The sequence below is a fragment of the Crinia signifera genome, chromosome 5, assembly GCF_055691185.1.
Source record: "Crinia signifera chromosome 5, ASM5569118v1, whole genome shotgun sequence".
NCBI lineage: Eukaryota > Metazoa > Chordata > Amphibia > Anura > Myobatrachidae > Crinia > Crinia signifera.
Genome location: NC_139221.1, coordinates 302171068 through 302188571, shown reverse-complemented (window position 1 = coordinate 302188571; position 17504 = coordinate 302171068). Strand labels below are relative to the sequence as shown.

The following is a 17504-nucleotide window of genomic DNA, read 5'->3' as shown; positions in this document are numbered from 1 at the left end:
TTCACCGGATGACAGGGGGGACTTCTGGGAGGCATGCTTTATCCGTTAAGCCAGGGTTGCCGACCCTCCCGGAATTACCGGGAGTCTCCCGAAAATCGGGTCCCCCTCCCGGCCCCCCGGAAGGGAGGACAACCCTCCCGGATTCAGGGGGGACCCCCGCTGCGCCCACGATTGCGGCATTTAAATGCCGCAATCCGCGGGTCTCAGAGGAGGGGGCGGAGCTAAAATGGCAAAATCACGTCATTTTAGCCCCGCCCCCTCCACGGAGATCCGTGAATGCAACTGTTTACCACAATGGGGCGGGGCTTAGTGACGTCGCGCTCAAGCCCCGCCCCCCGAGCAGCTGCTGAAACTCTCCTCTCCGGGCTTCTCCCGGAAAGTCGGTAACCCTGCGTTAAGCCTGACCTTCTTGTCTAACGGGGAAATCAGTTATGTCTATTACATGCATGACTCTTGTACTGCAGATTAGTCCCATACCCAACTAAACTGTTTATAAATATTATTCTACTAGTAAGCCCACTCAAAGCAAATGCTTCGAAAGCTAGTAGATGTCGTTCCAGAGATAAGGATTTTCTTGTTTGACTTTCTCCCCCCTGGGTTAAGTAAATTGTAGCATTAACTGCTTTTAACCCTTTGAGTGCCAAGTGAATATGTCAAAATTGTTGTGAAAATTGGCAAGCAAACATTATTTATTCATCATAATGAATAATCTTATTTTTATTTGAATTTTATTTGAATTCTTATAACAAATGTGAGTGACGCTGTAATTTTTGCCGATATTTGCCACTCAAAGGATTAATAAATTGGCTACGTAGAATGCTATGAACTGCGGTTTCATTGAATGATGTTTCTTGTTTCACATTGGTCTTGCACCTGCTGTTGTGTTTACATGTCTAATACATACTGCTTGTTACCCTTTAATGGAATGTATTTGGTGCAAATCTGAAAGCAATGTAGAATTGGTTCTGAAGAATTTTTCTTGCTGGCTATTGCTTTCTAGCACATACCTCCTAATTCTCCCAGTAATTGTAGATTGTATTGATGTCTCACCCGCAGGTCGCAGTGTCCCCCGGGCAGGGGGCACAGTTGGGGGAGCTGGTGACCATCACTTCTCTACAGAGCAGCTGACGATCACTGACTAGATGCCATGCACATATGCATGCCACCTACCAGTGTGAGGATAGAGACATGGGCTGCCCAGCTGTTCAGGGGACATGTATGTAGAGGTGTAAATTATGTGGAACAGGTATGTGGAGGTGTAAATGGTGTTGGACAGGTATGTGGATGTGTAAATAATGTGGGACAGGTATGTGGAGGTGTAAGTGATGTGGGACAGGTATGTGGAGGTGTAAATTATGTGGGACAGGTATTTGGAGGTGTAAATGATGTGGGATAGGTATGTGGAGGTGTAAATGATGTAGGACAGGTATGTGGAGGTGTAAATGATGTGGGATTGTTAGGTAGAGGTGTAAATGATGTTGGACAGGTATGTGGAGGTTTAAATGAAGTGGGACAGGTATGTGGAGGTTTAAATGATGTGGGACAGGTATTTGGAGGTGTAAATTATATGGGACAGGTATGTGGAGGTGTAAATAATGTGGGACAGGTATGTGGAGGTGTAAATGATGTGGGACAGGTATGTGGAGGTGTAAATGATGTGGGACAGGTATGTGGAGGTGTAACTGATGTGGGACAGGTATGTGGAGGTGTAAATGATGTGGGACAGGTACATGAAGGTGTAAATGATGTGGGACAGGTATGTGGAGGTGTAAATTATGTGGGTCAGGTGTGTAGAGGTGTGAGTGATGTGAGACAGGTGTGTGGAGGTGAAAGTGTTGGGGAGGCAGGTATGTGGAGGTGTAAATGATGTGGGACAGGGTAGGTGTTACTGATGTGGGACAGGTGTGTAGAGGTGTAAGTGATGTGAGACAGGTATGTAGAGGTGTAAATGATGGTGGACAGGTATGTAGAGGTGTAAATGATGTAGGACAGGTCTGTAGAGGTGTAAATGATGTGGGACAGGTACGTGGAGGTGTAAATTATGTGGGACAGGTATGTGGAGGTGTAAATGATGTAGGACAGGTATGTGGAGCTGTAAATTATGTGGACAGGTGTGTAGAGCTGTAAATTATGTGGGGCAGGTGTGTAGAGGTGTAAATGATGTGGAACAGGTCTGTAGAGGTGTAAATGATGTAGGACAGGTTGGTGGAGGTGTAAATGATGTGGGAGAGGTATGTGGAGGTGTAAATAATGTGGGACAGGTATGTGGAGGTGTAAATGATGTGGGACAGGTATGTGGAGGTGTACATGATGAAAGACAGGTATGTAGAGGTGTAAATTATGTGGGACAGGTATGTGGAGGTGTAAATGATGTGGGACAGGTATGTGGAGATGTAAATGATGTGGGACAGGTACATGGAGGTGTAAATAATGTGGGACAGGTATGTGGAGGTGTAAATTATGTGAGGCAGGTGCGTAGAGGTGTGAGTGATGTGAGACAGGTGTGTGGAGGTGAAAGTGTTGGGGGGCAGGTATGTGGAGGCATAAATGATGTGGGACAGGGTAGGTGTTACTGATGTGGGACAGGTGTGTAGAGGTGTAAGTGATGTGAGACAGGTACAGGTACGTTGAGGTGTAAATTATGTGGGACAGGTATGTGGAGGTGTAAATGATGTAGGACAGGTATGTGGAGCTGTAAATTATGTGGGGCAGGTGTGTAGAGGTGTAAATGATGTTGAACAGGTCTGTAGAGGTGTAAATGATGTAGGACAGGTAGGTGGAGGTGTAAATGATGTGGGAGAGGTATGTGGAGGTGTAAATGATGTGGGACAGGTATGTGGAGGTGTAAATGATGTGGGACAGATATGTGGAGGTGTACATGATGAGAGACAGGTATGTAGAGGTGTAAATTATGTGAGACAGGTATGTGGAGGTGTAAATGATATGGGACAGGTACAGTATGTGGAGGTGTAAATGATGTGGGACAGGTATGTGGACATTTAAATGATGTGGGACAGGTACATGGAGGTGTAAATGATGTAGGACAGGTATGTGGATGTGTAAATTATGTGGGGCAGGTGTGTAGAGGTGTGAGTGATGTGAAACAGGTGTGTGGAGGTGAAAGTGTTTGGGGGCAGGTATGTGGAGGTTTAAATGATGTGGGACAGGGTAGGTGTTACTGATGTGGGACAGGTGTGTAGAGGTGTAAGTGATGTGAGACAGGTATGTAGAGGTGTAAATGATGTAGGACAGGTAGGTGGTGGTGTAAATGATGTGGGACAGGCATGTAGAGGTGTAAATGATGTGGGACAGGTATGTAGAGGTGTAAATGATGTAGGACAGGTAGGTGGAGGTGTAAATGATGTGAGACAGGTATGTGGAGGTGTAAATTATGTGGGGCAAGTGTGTAGAGGTGTAAGTGATGTGAGACAGGTATGTAGAGGTGTAAATTATGTGGGGCAGGTGTGTAGAGGTGTGAGTGATGTGAGACAGATGTGTGGAGGTGAAAGTGTTGGGGGGCAGGTATGTGGAGGTGTAAATGATGTGGGACAGGTAGGTGTTACTGATGTGGGACAGGTATGTGGAGGTGTAAATTATGTGGGGCAGGGGTGTAGAGGTGTAAGTGATGTGAAACAGGTATGTGGAGGTGTAAATGATGTAGGACAGGTGTGTAGAGGTATAAATGATGTAGGATAGGTATGTGGGGGTGTAAATGATGTAGGACAGGTCTGTAGAGGTGTAAATGATGTGGGACAGGTGTGTAGAGGTGTAAATGATGTGGGACAGGTATGTAGAGGTGTAAATGATATAGGACAGGTACATGGAGGTGTAAATAATGTGGGACAGATGTGTAGAGGTGTAAATGATATGGGATAGGTCTGTAGAGGTGTAAATGATGTAGGACAGGTATGTGGAGGTGCAAATGATGTAGGACAGGTCTGTAGAGGTGTAAATGATGTGGGACAGGTATGTAGAGGTGTAAATGATATAGGACAGGTACATGGAGGTGTAAATAATGTGGGACAGGTGTGTAGAGGTGTAAATGATATGGGATTGGTCTGTAGAGGTGTAAATGATGTGGGACAGGTATGTGGAGGTGCAAATGATGTAGGACAGGTCTGTAGAGGTGTAAATGATGTGGGACAGGTACGTGGAGGTGTAAATGATGTGGGACAGGTATGTGGAGCTGTAAGTTATGTGGATCAGGTGTGTAGAGGTGTAAATGATGTGGAACAGATCAGTAGAGGTGTAAATGATGTAGGACAGGTAGGTGGAGGTGTAAATGATGTGGGAAAGGTATGTGGAGGTGTAAATGATGTGGGACAGGTATTTAGAGGTGTAAATGATGTGTGACAGGTATGTGGAGGTGTAAATTATGTGGGACAGGTATGTAGAGGTGTAATTGATGTAGGACAGGTAGGTGGTGGTGTAAATGATGTGGGACAGGCATGTAGAGGTGTAAATGATGTGGGACAGGCATGTAGAGGTGTAAATGATGTGGGACAGGTATGTAGAGGTGTAAATGATGTGGGACAGGTATGTAGAGGTGTAAATGATGTAGGACAGTTATGTGGAGGTGTAAATGATGTGGGACAGGTATGTGGAGGTGTAAATGATGTGGGACAGGTATGTGGAGGTGTAAATGATGTGGGACAGGTATGTAGAGGTGTAAATTATGTGGGACAGGTATGTGAAGGTGTAAATGATGTGGGACAGGTATGTAGAGGTGTAAATGATGTGGGACAGGTATGTAGAGGTGTAAATGATGTGGGACAGGTATGTGGAGGTGTAAATGATGTGGGACAGGTATGTGGAGGTGTAAATGATCTAGGACAGGTATGTGGAGGTGTAAATGATGTTGGACAGGTATGTGGAGGTGTAAATGATGTGGGACAGGTATGTGCAGGTGTAAATGATGTGGGACAGGTATGTGGAGGTGTAAATGATGTGGGACAGGTATGTGAAAGTGTAAATGATGTGGGACAGGTATGTGAAGGTGTAAATGATGTGGGACAGGTATGTGGAGGTGTAAATGATGTGGGACAGATATGTAGAGGTGTAAATGATGTGGGACAGGTATGTGGAGGTGCAAATGATGTACAGTAGGACAGGTCTGTAGAGGTGTAAATGATGTGGGACAGGTATGTGAAAGTGTAAATGATGTGGGACAGGTATGTGGAGGTTTAAATGTGGTACAGACTTGATGCTATAATTAATAAAAAGAGCAATTAGCTGGAGTACAGAAGAAGAAATCCCCAGTCTGAATGGATAAAGTCATGGTTAATGTGAGTTAGGTGGAGTTATCTCAATTCACAAATAGTATGAACCCGTCATCAGCGAGGGAGGAGCCAGAGAACTGACCTCACTTCACAGTCATCCGGAGTCTGGGATATAAAAGCTGGCGGCCAGATCTGTCCTTGTGACTGCGTGACAGAAGGAAAGTTGCAATTACTCATCAGAGGGCACTTGAGGTAAGGGACGGGTTGCATAACTGTGTGTCCTGTATCCAGCCTGCTACTTCTATCTGCTTTCATAGATTATTTTAGTTACTTTTCTTTCTTTTACAAGCACAATAGATGTTACATAAGTAACGGTTTCAGCTTGTAGATTGTACATAGTTTTGATTGTACTGCAATCCCTGCTTCCATGTGCCAAAACTTTGGCAGCCCTAATTTACGCAATTAATCTACACCACTAATCTATACCACTTAAGGTGGCCATACACACGCAGATTTATCTGCAGATCTGTCTGGTCAGAACAAAAACATGGTAATGGATAAGAGCAAATGACAGTTGACCATTTGCTTGGAAATGCTGGAAAACTGCCAAACTGTCACTCATCCATAACCATGTTTTTGTTCCAACCAGCCAGATCTGAAGATAAATCTTACTAGTGTATGGGCACCTTAAGAACTAAAAGTTCTCCCTGATGTATTCTGTATATAGTAACTCTCTATGAATTTATTTTTCTTTGTAGGAATTAAAAACATGTCGAGTAACCAGAATTTTGAAGTGAATAACATAAATGAAAAGGGGCTGGCTAATGGTGAAGAAGCCATGGTCGCTATAGAGGACCCCAACCCAAAAAGGTGACTAAACCTATTCACAAATTCTGCAACTAAAGATGAATAATATAGCAAATCTATTATCTACTTCATTTTATATATATATATATATATATATATATATATATATATATATATATATATATATATATATATCTTTTTTTATTATTATTTTTTTAGGCTAGGGGTGCCATGAAATAATTCTGATACTCTAGGTGCCGTGATTCAAAAGGGTTGGGAACCTAAAGTAGATATAATATTGAAGTTTCAATGATAAATGATGGTTGTGGATAATTGGATATGGTTCATAGCAAGGGCTTGTGTGGATTTGAACAGATTTGCCGTATAAAGCCGATATGTAAAATGTGTCTGAGAAAGAGACACGGGGCTAAAGTTATCAAGGCTTAACCCTTTCAGGTCCAACGTCTAGTCAGACTCGACAGCCCTAGCGCCAGTAGCAGATCCAATGGTGAGACTTTAAAATAAGAACATTAACATTGTTCAACATTCAATGTAGACCATTTTTGAATAAAAAATCTTAATTTAAACATTTAAACCAGACTGTTTGAATTGCAAAAAAATTTGACTGCAAAGGGTCAAAGAGAGGTAAAGTGAAGAGTGATAAAGTATCAACCAATCAGCTGCTAAGTGTCATGTTACAGGCTATGTTTGCAAAATGACAGATTGGGGGTGATTGGTTAGTACTTTGTCTCTCTCCACTGTATCTGACTCCAAGCATTGATAAATATCCTCCATAATTCCGTCCATATATGTCCAGTCCATTATATACACCAGGTTTGCACCAGGAGTGGCAAAAGCATAGAGATGTTCCTGACAGTGTTAGGGGGTATTCAGAACAGTAATGTCAGCACTGTCAGCTGTGTTCGTCCCAACAGAGCAGCACTTTAATTCCTTCATTGGGCACCATCTCCTGGTGAGGAGCAGCGTTAGCCTTTTATTATATGGAATATTTATTTCAGACAGAATTTCAGATGCTTTTTTTACACTATTTAATAAGACAAAGGAGGAGATGTATAAAGCAACATAAAGGATAAAGTTTCCCATAGCAACCAATTTTTTTTTTTTTTTAAATTTGAATTTATTTTCTTTTTGCAACAAAGACATTAATACATATATATTACATTAGTAAGTACATATACTTTACCATTACATGACATACCTTACAATTACAGTACAATACATACAATTTGGACAAAACACTCTTTTAGGACATCCCGGCACCTACTTAACGATCTATAACATGTGGAATTTGATAACGGGAAAATTATAGATTTACTACATCATTTGATAATTATCAATTCTTATAGTCTTTTTACTCGCTATGGTTTACTACTATAGTGCGGACTCAGCTTCCCTAGATCTCAGAACTATCTTTATTTGTAGCATGTGATCAACGTCAACCTGTTGTCCAACAACCTTTACAACCATGTGTCAATGTGTTGTGTAATTATATATCTATATAATTATTATTTTTTTTTTTACCTTTTGTTTAAGTAACCATGTTGATAACATATTTATAATATTTTCCATTAACTACGTGCTTATTTTACAATATTTGTGTCTCTTAAGTACCTTATATTTATCCTTACGATTCTGTGTTATTTTTTTTTTTTTTTTTTTTTTTTCCTCCTTTTTTTTTTTCATTACTAACCTAAGACCGGGCTGGCTATCGTATGCCCGGAACTGACCCATCTGTGCCAAATCTTTGCGTATGTGTTCGTGCTATTTCTACCTAGATATACATATTTTTCTTGTCCCATTGTAAGGTTGACTAAGTTAATCCAAGCTACATGTTCTGGTCCATCTTTTGCCATCCATACTCTTGCTATGAGTAGTTTTGCCAAAGCACATAGATTAATTATATAAGCCTTATCAAATCTATTCAGATTCCCATCCATACATATTCCAAGAATACAGCTTTTAGGCCCTAACGCTGATACAGGTATCCCTGTGTTGTTAATTGTTTTGATTACTTTAGTCCAAAAAATTCTCAGGACTGGACAATCCCATAGTAAATGCCATAGCGTGCCTATACCACTGTTACATTTGGGACAAAGAGATGAAATGTTGCCCTTAATCTTAGCCAATCTATTTGTAGTCAGATAACTCCTATTTATAATAAATAGTTGTACTTGCTGGGTTTTTATTGAATTGGTAGCTACTGAGACCATCTTCAGGGCCATATTCCATTCTGTTTCTGTTATGTTACCGACATCTTCTACCCATTTTCCTCTGAGTTCCCCCATTTTATCATCATGAATGGTTTCCACTAACTGATTGTACAGCCTTGATACTACTTTCTTTTTGCCCCCTTCCAATAAGGTTTTTTTTATAGGGGAGACTGAAAATATAGGTGATTCGTTCCTAAATTCGGTCTCTAATGCACTTCTTATTTGTAAAAATCTAAAAAAAAATGACCTTGGGAGTGAGAATTCCTCCACCAGCTGTGTAAATGATTTCAGCCCCTCAGTATTAAACAATTGACTCATTGCACTAATCCCATATGTACCCCATATTGCATCAGGTCTTAATTCGCTAAGTTCTTGAAATCGTCTATAATCTGATAGAGGGTGGTCTATTTCTATATCGTTGTATTTAATTATTTTACCAACTTCTCGCCAGACTTTAATCGCCTGCACTACTAATGGTGCATCACATTTTGATATAGCCCCCTTTAACAAAAGTTGTACTGGGCTGTTGTTTCCCTTGCCTTGAGCAATCAATATTTTAACTAAATTAGTCCCTGTATCCTCTACCACCCACTCCCGTATATGTGCCAACTGGCCAGCCAAATAATACAATCTGAAATTGGGGAGTGCTAATCCGCCTTGCCCCTTTTTCCTCATTAGGGTATCTAGTTTAATTTTAGCTCTTTTGTTATCCCATAAAAAGGATGATATTAAGCTATTCAGCCTTTTAAAGATGGCCGTTGGCAAATACACCGGAGACTGCTGCAGGATGTACAGGACTTTCGGCAAAATGATCATTTTTATTAAATTTACTCGCCCAGACATTGAGATTGGGAGCTTACTCCAAGTTTTGAACTTTCTACCCACATACTCCCACAGCGGCTGTATGTTTAGTTTAATGAACTCAAAAGGGTCTCTAGTGATCCATATCCCGAGGTATTTAAAGGCCTCTGTCCAATTAATCGGCAATGTTCCCTGTGCCCCAATTGTAAGCTGTTTTTTTATTGCCAATATACAGGATTTTTGGACATTAATTTCAAAGCCCGAGTATCCTCCATGCGTTATAATTAACTGAAGGACCCTAGAAGCTGCGTCCCTATAGTTCTGCAAGAATATTAATACATCATCGGCATATAAAGCCACTGTATCTGTCACTGGTCCTGCCCCAAAGCCCTTTACATCAGGATGTCTTCTCATGACGCAAGCCAAAGGCTCCACCGCCAATGCGAATAGGCTCGGCGACAGTGGACATCCCTGCCTCGTCCCCCTTGAGAGGGAGAAGGCAGAGGACGTCCACCCATTCACCGACACCCTGGCCCTCGGATCAGAATAGAGAAGCTGAACCCATCTCACAAAGTTAGGCCCGATTCCGACAGCCCTCATCACCTCCCACAAGTATGGCCATTCAACTGCATCAAATGCCTTAATGGCATCTAGTGACATTATTGCTGAATCTTCTGTATTATTCTTAATGACTTGTAGGTGACTAAATACTTTTCTGATGTTGATGGATGTAGATTTCTCGGGCATGAAGCCGGTTTGATCCGGGTGAATAATCCTATCAATATTTCCGCCCAGCCTCCTTGCCAACAGTTTTGCCAGTATTTTAGCTTCTGAGGGCAATAGAGAAATAGGTCTATATGCCTCTAAGTCCTCCTGATCCTTCCCCTGCTTTGGTAGTAGAATAATTCTCGCCTCCATCATTGTTTGCGGGCAATCTCCAGTCTCAAAGCAAGATTTGTACAGCTCAAGCAATAATGGGGCGAAAAATTCCACATATTTTTTATATACATCCATCGGGATACCATCCAGTCCCGGGGATTTCCCAGCTGGTAATTCTTTGATCGCCATCACTATCTCCTCCAATGTTATGGGGCCTTCCATGGACTGCTTTTCCACCTCCTCTAGGAAGGGCAGCCCTATATTACTAATATACTCCCGGGTTTGGTACTGATCAAATTGCACCCTAGTCCTGTACAGCCCACAGAAATACTCCCTAAATGCGCCACCTATTTCTGGTGTTTTAGATTGCAATGCCCCTGATAAATCCTTAATTTTATGAATCGTATTTAATGGTTTATCTACATTAGCAAGATAGGCTAAATATCTCCCAGCCCTATCTGTATTATTATATAGCTTCTGTGCATTTACTTTCATGTTTTTAACATTTGCTGTGTTTAAATAATCCAACCACCGCTCTCTAGAAGCCTCCCACTCTTTTTTCGCCTCTGCTGTACCTTCTGTCAAAAATTTTGCTTCATTTATGTTACAATTTTTTTCCAATTCCATTAGTATTTGACGGTTTGTTCTTTTCACTATACCTATTTTTTTTTTAAGTGTCCCTCTTAAAAATGCTTTGAAAGCATCCCAAGTTATATTTTCTGGTGCGGTCCCCTTGTTGATTGCCCAAAATTCACCCCATTGATCTAACAGTCCTGTTGTCACTTCCGGATTGTTTAACCATATGGCATCACACTTCCAAAATTGGCAACCCCTGTCAGTCAACTCTCTCAGTTCTATCACTAATGGGGAGTGGTCGGAAATCCCCCGAGTTTTATAACTAACTTCACTAACTAATGGCAACAGCCCTCTGGAGACAAATACCATATCAATTCTTGAAAAGGCCGTATGTGATGCAGAAAAACAAGAGTATTGTATTACTTTTGGATTGTTTTCTCTCCATGGGTCCACCCACCCCATATCTGTCACAAAACTGCCAAAATTCTTAGAACTACTGTCCCTTTTTATACCAAATGCATTTTTATTCCATCTATCCATTTTTGAATCTAGCACGTTATTAAAGTCGCCGAGACAAATTACTGGGACTTCTGGGGTTACTGCAGCAAAATCTGCTATCTTCACCATAACATCAAAAGAAAAGGGGGGCGGGATATATACAGCAAGTAAAAGAATATGTAAGTTGTTAATCACACAATCCAAACAAATAAATCTCCCTCCAGGGTCTATTTTAACTCTTGTATATGAAAACGCAATAGATTTTCTGATAAGAATTGATATACCACGTGCTGACGAAGTGAAGGGGGCATGAAAAGCATGACCTACCCAAGCCTTTTTTAAGGCCATAAGTTTCCCACCTATCAGATGGGTCTCAGTTAAACAAACAATATCTACGGCGCAGCCCCTAATATACCGCAAAACTAATGACCGCTTTATCTTGTTGTTCATCCCCCTAGTATTCCAGGTTAATAACCGTACCATCAATCAGCTTAAAAATAATCCCATTTTTCCCGTCCCCCTTCCATCGCCAGCGTAATTGCAGGTATTTTCTTGGTGCCTTGATGTCTTTGTCCAACATATAACACACAACCCCTTACAGATACCCCCCTCCCTCCAACATATAACACACGACCCCTTACATATACCCCCCTCCCGCCACCCTGTATACCTCCCCCCCTTGGTATACTTATCCTCTCCACCCTCCTCCCTTGCAGGTTAGGTTACCCTATCCTGCTCCCAATTTGTATGAGGCTAATATCCCCTGTAACCACTTATACCTTTGAGACCGTAGTAGTTCCCCTCCCCTGGCTTATTTATTATTTTTGCTTTTCAAAAATTTATATATATATATTTTTTTTTTTTTTTTTTATAGAAAAATGCATGTTTCTTTACAATATTATTCATTACCCGACTATGTATTTTTATCCGGCTTTTCTACTTGCAGTTATGCAAATTCCCGTGCAGTCTCATTTTAGTACACCTCCCCACCCCACTCCCCGGTAACAGGCAGCAATATCCGGCTTATACTTTTACGTTATTACTTAATATTTCAGCTGGACTATTCAAAAACGACATATTTTGCTAATATCAACAGTTCTAACATTTAACATCGTTAGCCTCTTATATTCTCACAACACAACCCTTTACCCCCAACGATCGGTGGATCACAGACATCCCAACTTAAGCAGCTATTTGATGCCCAGCTGGAAATCTACTGTCCAACCATTCTCCAGCCTCCTTTGGTGAATGAAAAAATTTTGTTCCATCGTCAATAATGACTCTCAGTTTGGCCGGGAACTGCATGGAGTATTTTATGTCCAGGGACCTTAGGCGTTTTTTAACATCTGCATATTTTGCCCTGCTCTTCTGCACCTCGATAGAAAAGTCTGGGAATACTGCCAGTTTTACACCTTTATAGTCCATGGGACCTTTTACCCTTGAAAGGCGCAGGATTGTGTCCCAGTCTTGAAAATTAAGCATTTTAAATATAAGAGTACGGGGTGGAGCCCCTGGTGGCAAAGGTTTAGTTGGTACTCTATGCGCTCTTTCGACCGCAAATTGACCCGAGAAGGAAGAGGCACTGTAGTTCTCCCTCAATAATTGTTCCACGAATTTCGGCACCTCGTTGCCCTCCTCTCTCTCGGGGAGGCCCACCAACCTCACATTGTTCCGACGTAGCCTTCCTTCCACGTCGGACAATTTCAGGTTTATATCCCTGATTTGCCCGGCCATTATGTCCATTGATTTTAACATTTTAGTGTTAGAGTCCTCCAGATTAGAGACACGATTTTCCGCCTCTTTAATTCTCTCTTTCACGGATTTGACATCCTGCTTTATCTGTGCAATATCCACCTGTACATCATTAATTTTCTCAAGCAGTCTAGTCTCACTGCTACTGATTGCGTCGAGTATCTGTTGCAATGTTATATCTGAGGTAATAGCAGGGGTTATAACGGGATTTGATCCTTTAGCAGGGGTGGTTTGAGGAGTGGTAACATTTGACTGTGATGAATTCCCTGCTTGGGACCTTGCATATTTTTCCAGGCGTGCTGCCGCAGCTGTGTTGCCTGTCTTCCCCATTATGCTCAGTGCTTAATACAGTCTCCCAGCTTTTGTTAAAGAAAGTCAATTCCTTCCCACAAGGGAAGTGGCACGTGGGCACCGGACAAACAACCCACCTATGATGGGCCTTAATGCGGGAAAGTTCACCTGAATTTTTTTTTTCCTTACAGAGCTACACAGTCTATCCACATCAGTTATTAGGCACTTTTTTTTTTTTTTTTATAAGCCGGTTTCACTCACCCCTTTCTGCAACCGCGGAGTTTCACAGTTTCACTGATGCCAGCTGCTGTTGTCACTGTCCAGACGCCCACACCTTCCTACGGCACAGCAACTGTCTTAGACGGTTTGAAAGACAATTTTCCCCGTGGGAGCCCGAGCAGGTATTCACACTTCAGTTTCTGCTGGTTGCCGTGGGCTGTGTATACCGGCGTTCCCAGTATCTGTGCCTTTATCCCGGCGCTTTCGGGCCGTTGTTGGTGCTTCACTCAGCACTGTATGTTCAGGCTGCCGATTTCTAGCTGCCAGCACTTCTCCTCTGCAGCTGCCACTCACAGGAAAAAGGCTGGATACAAGTCAGCGTCTCTGGGTGCCCTGAGCGCCACCACACTCCCTGTCCAAGTCTCTGCTGGGAAGTGTCGCTATTGCTAGGTGCTGTTAATGAGCTGGGGGGACTGCTCATAAACCGGCTTCTAACTGTGCCTGCGTCTCCGTCACACAGTTACTTTTTTTTTTTTTTTTATATTTTATATAGCCTCCAGCTCTGCTTACAGCGGTGCACGCTTGGGTGATGGAGCGGCCGTTTGGTTCTGCTGGTAGGCGGAGGGGGAGACAATCACACTGTGTGCCTGCTATCTCCTGTAGCCAGGTCTCCGTTCCAGCGCCTCCACACCGCGTCACTTCCCCACACTCTCCCGGAAGTGTGCACGGGAAAAGCGCTCCCCTCCGCAAAGCACACCGTACTATGTTCCGGCTGCCGGACTCCTCTTCCAGGGCTAGGGCAGCTCAAACTGTATAATATGTTGGTCTCGGCTGTGCCTCCATCCAGCAAGTCCCAGCGGTATCACTCCCTCCACTCTGCCGGAGACTTAGACGGGTAAGCAGGCTCGCTGTGCACGCATTTTTCTTAAGGATATGTAGCCAGGGGAGCTGCGACCATACTCCTCACTCCTGCTCGTCCGTGGCCACGCCTCTCTACTCCCCATAGCAACCAATTTTAGCTATAATTTATCTAGTACATTCTATAAAACAACGAAAAGCAGATCTGTTGCTATGGGAAACTTCTAAAGTTGTCAAATTTTACACTCCTACATATCCCCCATAACGATAGTTCAGAAACATCCCCTGGACCCTACACAGCTGTCCAAGTGACGCCTGCTCCGGACAAGTCATGTGAGTACAGTATATCACACCAGCGGCGGTAATGAGAGGGATCAAGATGCACCAATGAAAAATTATCACCGTCATGATTCCGTACTTTGTGCTGGCTGGTGAACACATTGCTGTGCACACATACGGTTCTATTCAGTGTTTTTTATTCGATTCTGATTATAAAGTCCAAATCGAATTGAAAATGACTCTGAATCGAACAGTGTTAGTGCCCTGCGGCATTGGGATCAGAAGCAGAAAGATACTTGGCAGGCAAGTCTATTTCTGCTTCGATCTGCTAGATCAAAACCAGTTCCATGCCGCTCAATGCAGCATCCCTGTTCCCTACCCCTGCATGCCATCCACCTGCAGTCCCTCCCTCCCTCTTGGCCTAAGCCAGCAACCCGAACCGGTATCGATGGTCGCCAGGTCAGACCACTGTGGATCTTCCCACAGGATGAGATGGGCAATCGGTACCTGATGTCTCCTGAGTGTTGCATATTACAGTACTTGCCAAACATTTTCCTAAGATACCACCAGAAAGATGGCTCCTCTGGTACCTACAGTAGGTCTGTGCAGGATGTGCGATGCAGGGACCCCCTTGGTTTATGGACCCTGCACCCATTACAGATAAGCCACATGTTCTTCCCATTATTGCTTGTTAGCATAACACACATAGAAGAGAACAGTACAGGAAAACAGTTGATAGTGTTATGAGAAGAGTCACCTCATCAGTGGGGATAAGGTCACTAGGTCGACATTTGGGACAAAAAAAATTTAAAAACTCATGTTGACCCTTTGTCTGTCAAACTTCCCATTGTCGACCTTCCCACCCTGTCGACAATAGCCATGTCAACTTATTTCCCGAGTGGAACTAGGCCCTTGTCGACTTTCAGTGGTCCACCTAAAGTTTGTATGCCTTCATTGAGTCAACCCTATAATCCATACCTATCATGGTACCTTTACTCTCTGTGCTTAATCATTGCACCGCAGATTACATCCTGTATAGTAACCTCTTGCCACACCAGAAGCCAATAAAACAAAAGTGTCTACACAAGTGGGTGTCACAGCTCTTAGTTTGTGTTTTCTGCAGACCTATGGAGACTTTAAAACTAGCTCAGACGTTGAGAAGTTCATCTTCTTCCTCTTTCTATATTGTTTCTTAAATTCAGTTTTTATTGAGGTATAAAAAATGTTCACTGTACATGGGATTACAGTGTGATGTTCACTGTACATGGGATTACAGTATGATGTTCACTGTACATGGGATTACAGTATGATGTTCACTGTACATGGGATTACAGTATGATGTTCACTGTACATGGGATTACAGTGTGATGTTCACTGTACATGGGATTACAGTATGATGTTCACTGTATGATGTATGATGATTACTGTACATGGGATTACAGTATGATGTTCACTGTATGATGTATGATGATTACTGTACATGGGATTACAGTATGATGTTCACTGTACATGGGATTACAGTATGATGTTCACTGTACATGGGATTACAGTGTGATGTTCACTGTACTTGGGATTACAATATGATGTTCACTGTACATGGGATTACAGTATGATGTTCACTGTACATGGGATTACAGTATGATGTTCACTGTATGATGTATGATGATTACTGTACATGGGATTACAGTATGATGTTCACTGTACATGGGATTACAGTATGATGTTCACTGTACATGGGATTACAGTATGATGTTCACTGTACATGGGATTACAGTATGATGTTCACTGTACATGGGATTACAGTATGATCACTGTACATGGGATTACAGTATGATGTTCACTGTACATGGGATTACAGTATGATGTTCACTGTACATGGGATTACAGTGTGATGTTTACTGTACATGGGATTACAGTATGATCACTGTACATGGGATTACAGTATGATGTTCACTGTACATGGGATTACAGTATGATGTTCACTGTACATGGGATTACAGTATGATGTTTACTGTACATGGGATTACAGTATGATGTTCACTGTACATGGGATTACAGTATGATGTTCACTGTACATGGGATTACAGTATGATGTTCACTGTACATGGGATTACAGTATGATGTTTACTGTACATGGGATTACAGTATGATGTTTACTGTACATGGGATTACAGTATGATCACTGTACATGGGATTACAGTATGATGTTCACTGTACAGGGGATTACAGTATGATCACTGTACATGGGATTACAGTATGATGTTCACTGTATGATGTATGATGATTACTGTACATGGGATTACAGTATGATGTTCACTGTACATGGGATTACAGTATGATGTTCACTGTACATGGGATTACAGTATGATGTTCACTGTACATGGGATTACAGTATGATGTTCACTGTACATGGGATTACAGTATGATGTTCACTGTACATGGGATTACAGTATGATGTTCACTGTACATGGGATTACAGTATGATGTTCACTGTACATGGGATTACAGTATGATGTTCACTGTACATGGGATTACAGTATGATGTTTACTGTACATGGGATTACAGTATGATGTTTACTGTACATGGGATTACAGTGTGATGTTTACTGTACATGGGATTACAGTGTGATGTTTACTGTACATGGGATTACAGTATGATGTTTACTGTACATGGGATTACAGTATGATGTTCACTGTACATGGGATTACAGTATGATGTTTACTGTACATGGGATTACAGTATGATGTTCACTGTACATGGGATTACAGTATGATCACTGTACATGGGATTACAGTATGATGTTCACTGTACATGGGATTACAGTATGATGTTCACTGTACATGGGATTACAGTATGATGTTCACTGTACATGGGATTACAGTATGATGTTCACTGTACATGGGATTACAGTATGATGTTCACTGTACATGGGATTACAGTATGATGGTGTGCGGGTGTGGAAAGATCTCTCGCACTGCATTCAACCAGGGGCGTCTCATGAAAGGAAGGGTCCGGTGTGTAGTCTCCAGGGGATAGTACATAGTACCCCCCTCCTGTACTGTGCACACTCCATGTAGACTTTGGCAGTTTGTT

At 42.2% G+C, this 17504-nt stretch overlaps 1 protein-coding gene across 4 annotated transcripts in view; it reads left to right on the top strand.

Annotated features, from left to right (window-relative positions):
• The first annotated feature begins 245 nt into the window (after positions 1-245).
• Positions 246-17504, top strand: part of LOC146081273 (ATP-dependent translocase ABCB1-like) — a 66616-nt gene continuing 49357 nt past the window's right edge. Inside the window, exons 1-2 of one of the 4 annotated variants that reach the window (XM_083189400.1) lie at positions 246-5471; positions 5978-6089. In XM_083189400.1, coding sequence (XP_083045526.1) covers positions 5989-6089 — 101 coding nt within the window. In that variant the 5' untranslated portion in view covers positions 246-5471; positions 5978-5988. Of the gene's footprint in view, positions 5472-5977; positions 6090-17504 lie in introns of those variants that run through there. The other 3 variants (XR_014475103.1, XM_083189398.1, XM_083189399.1) reach the window with 3 other exon arrangements.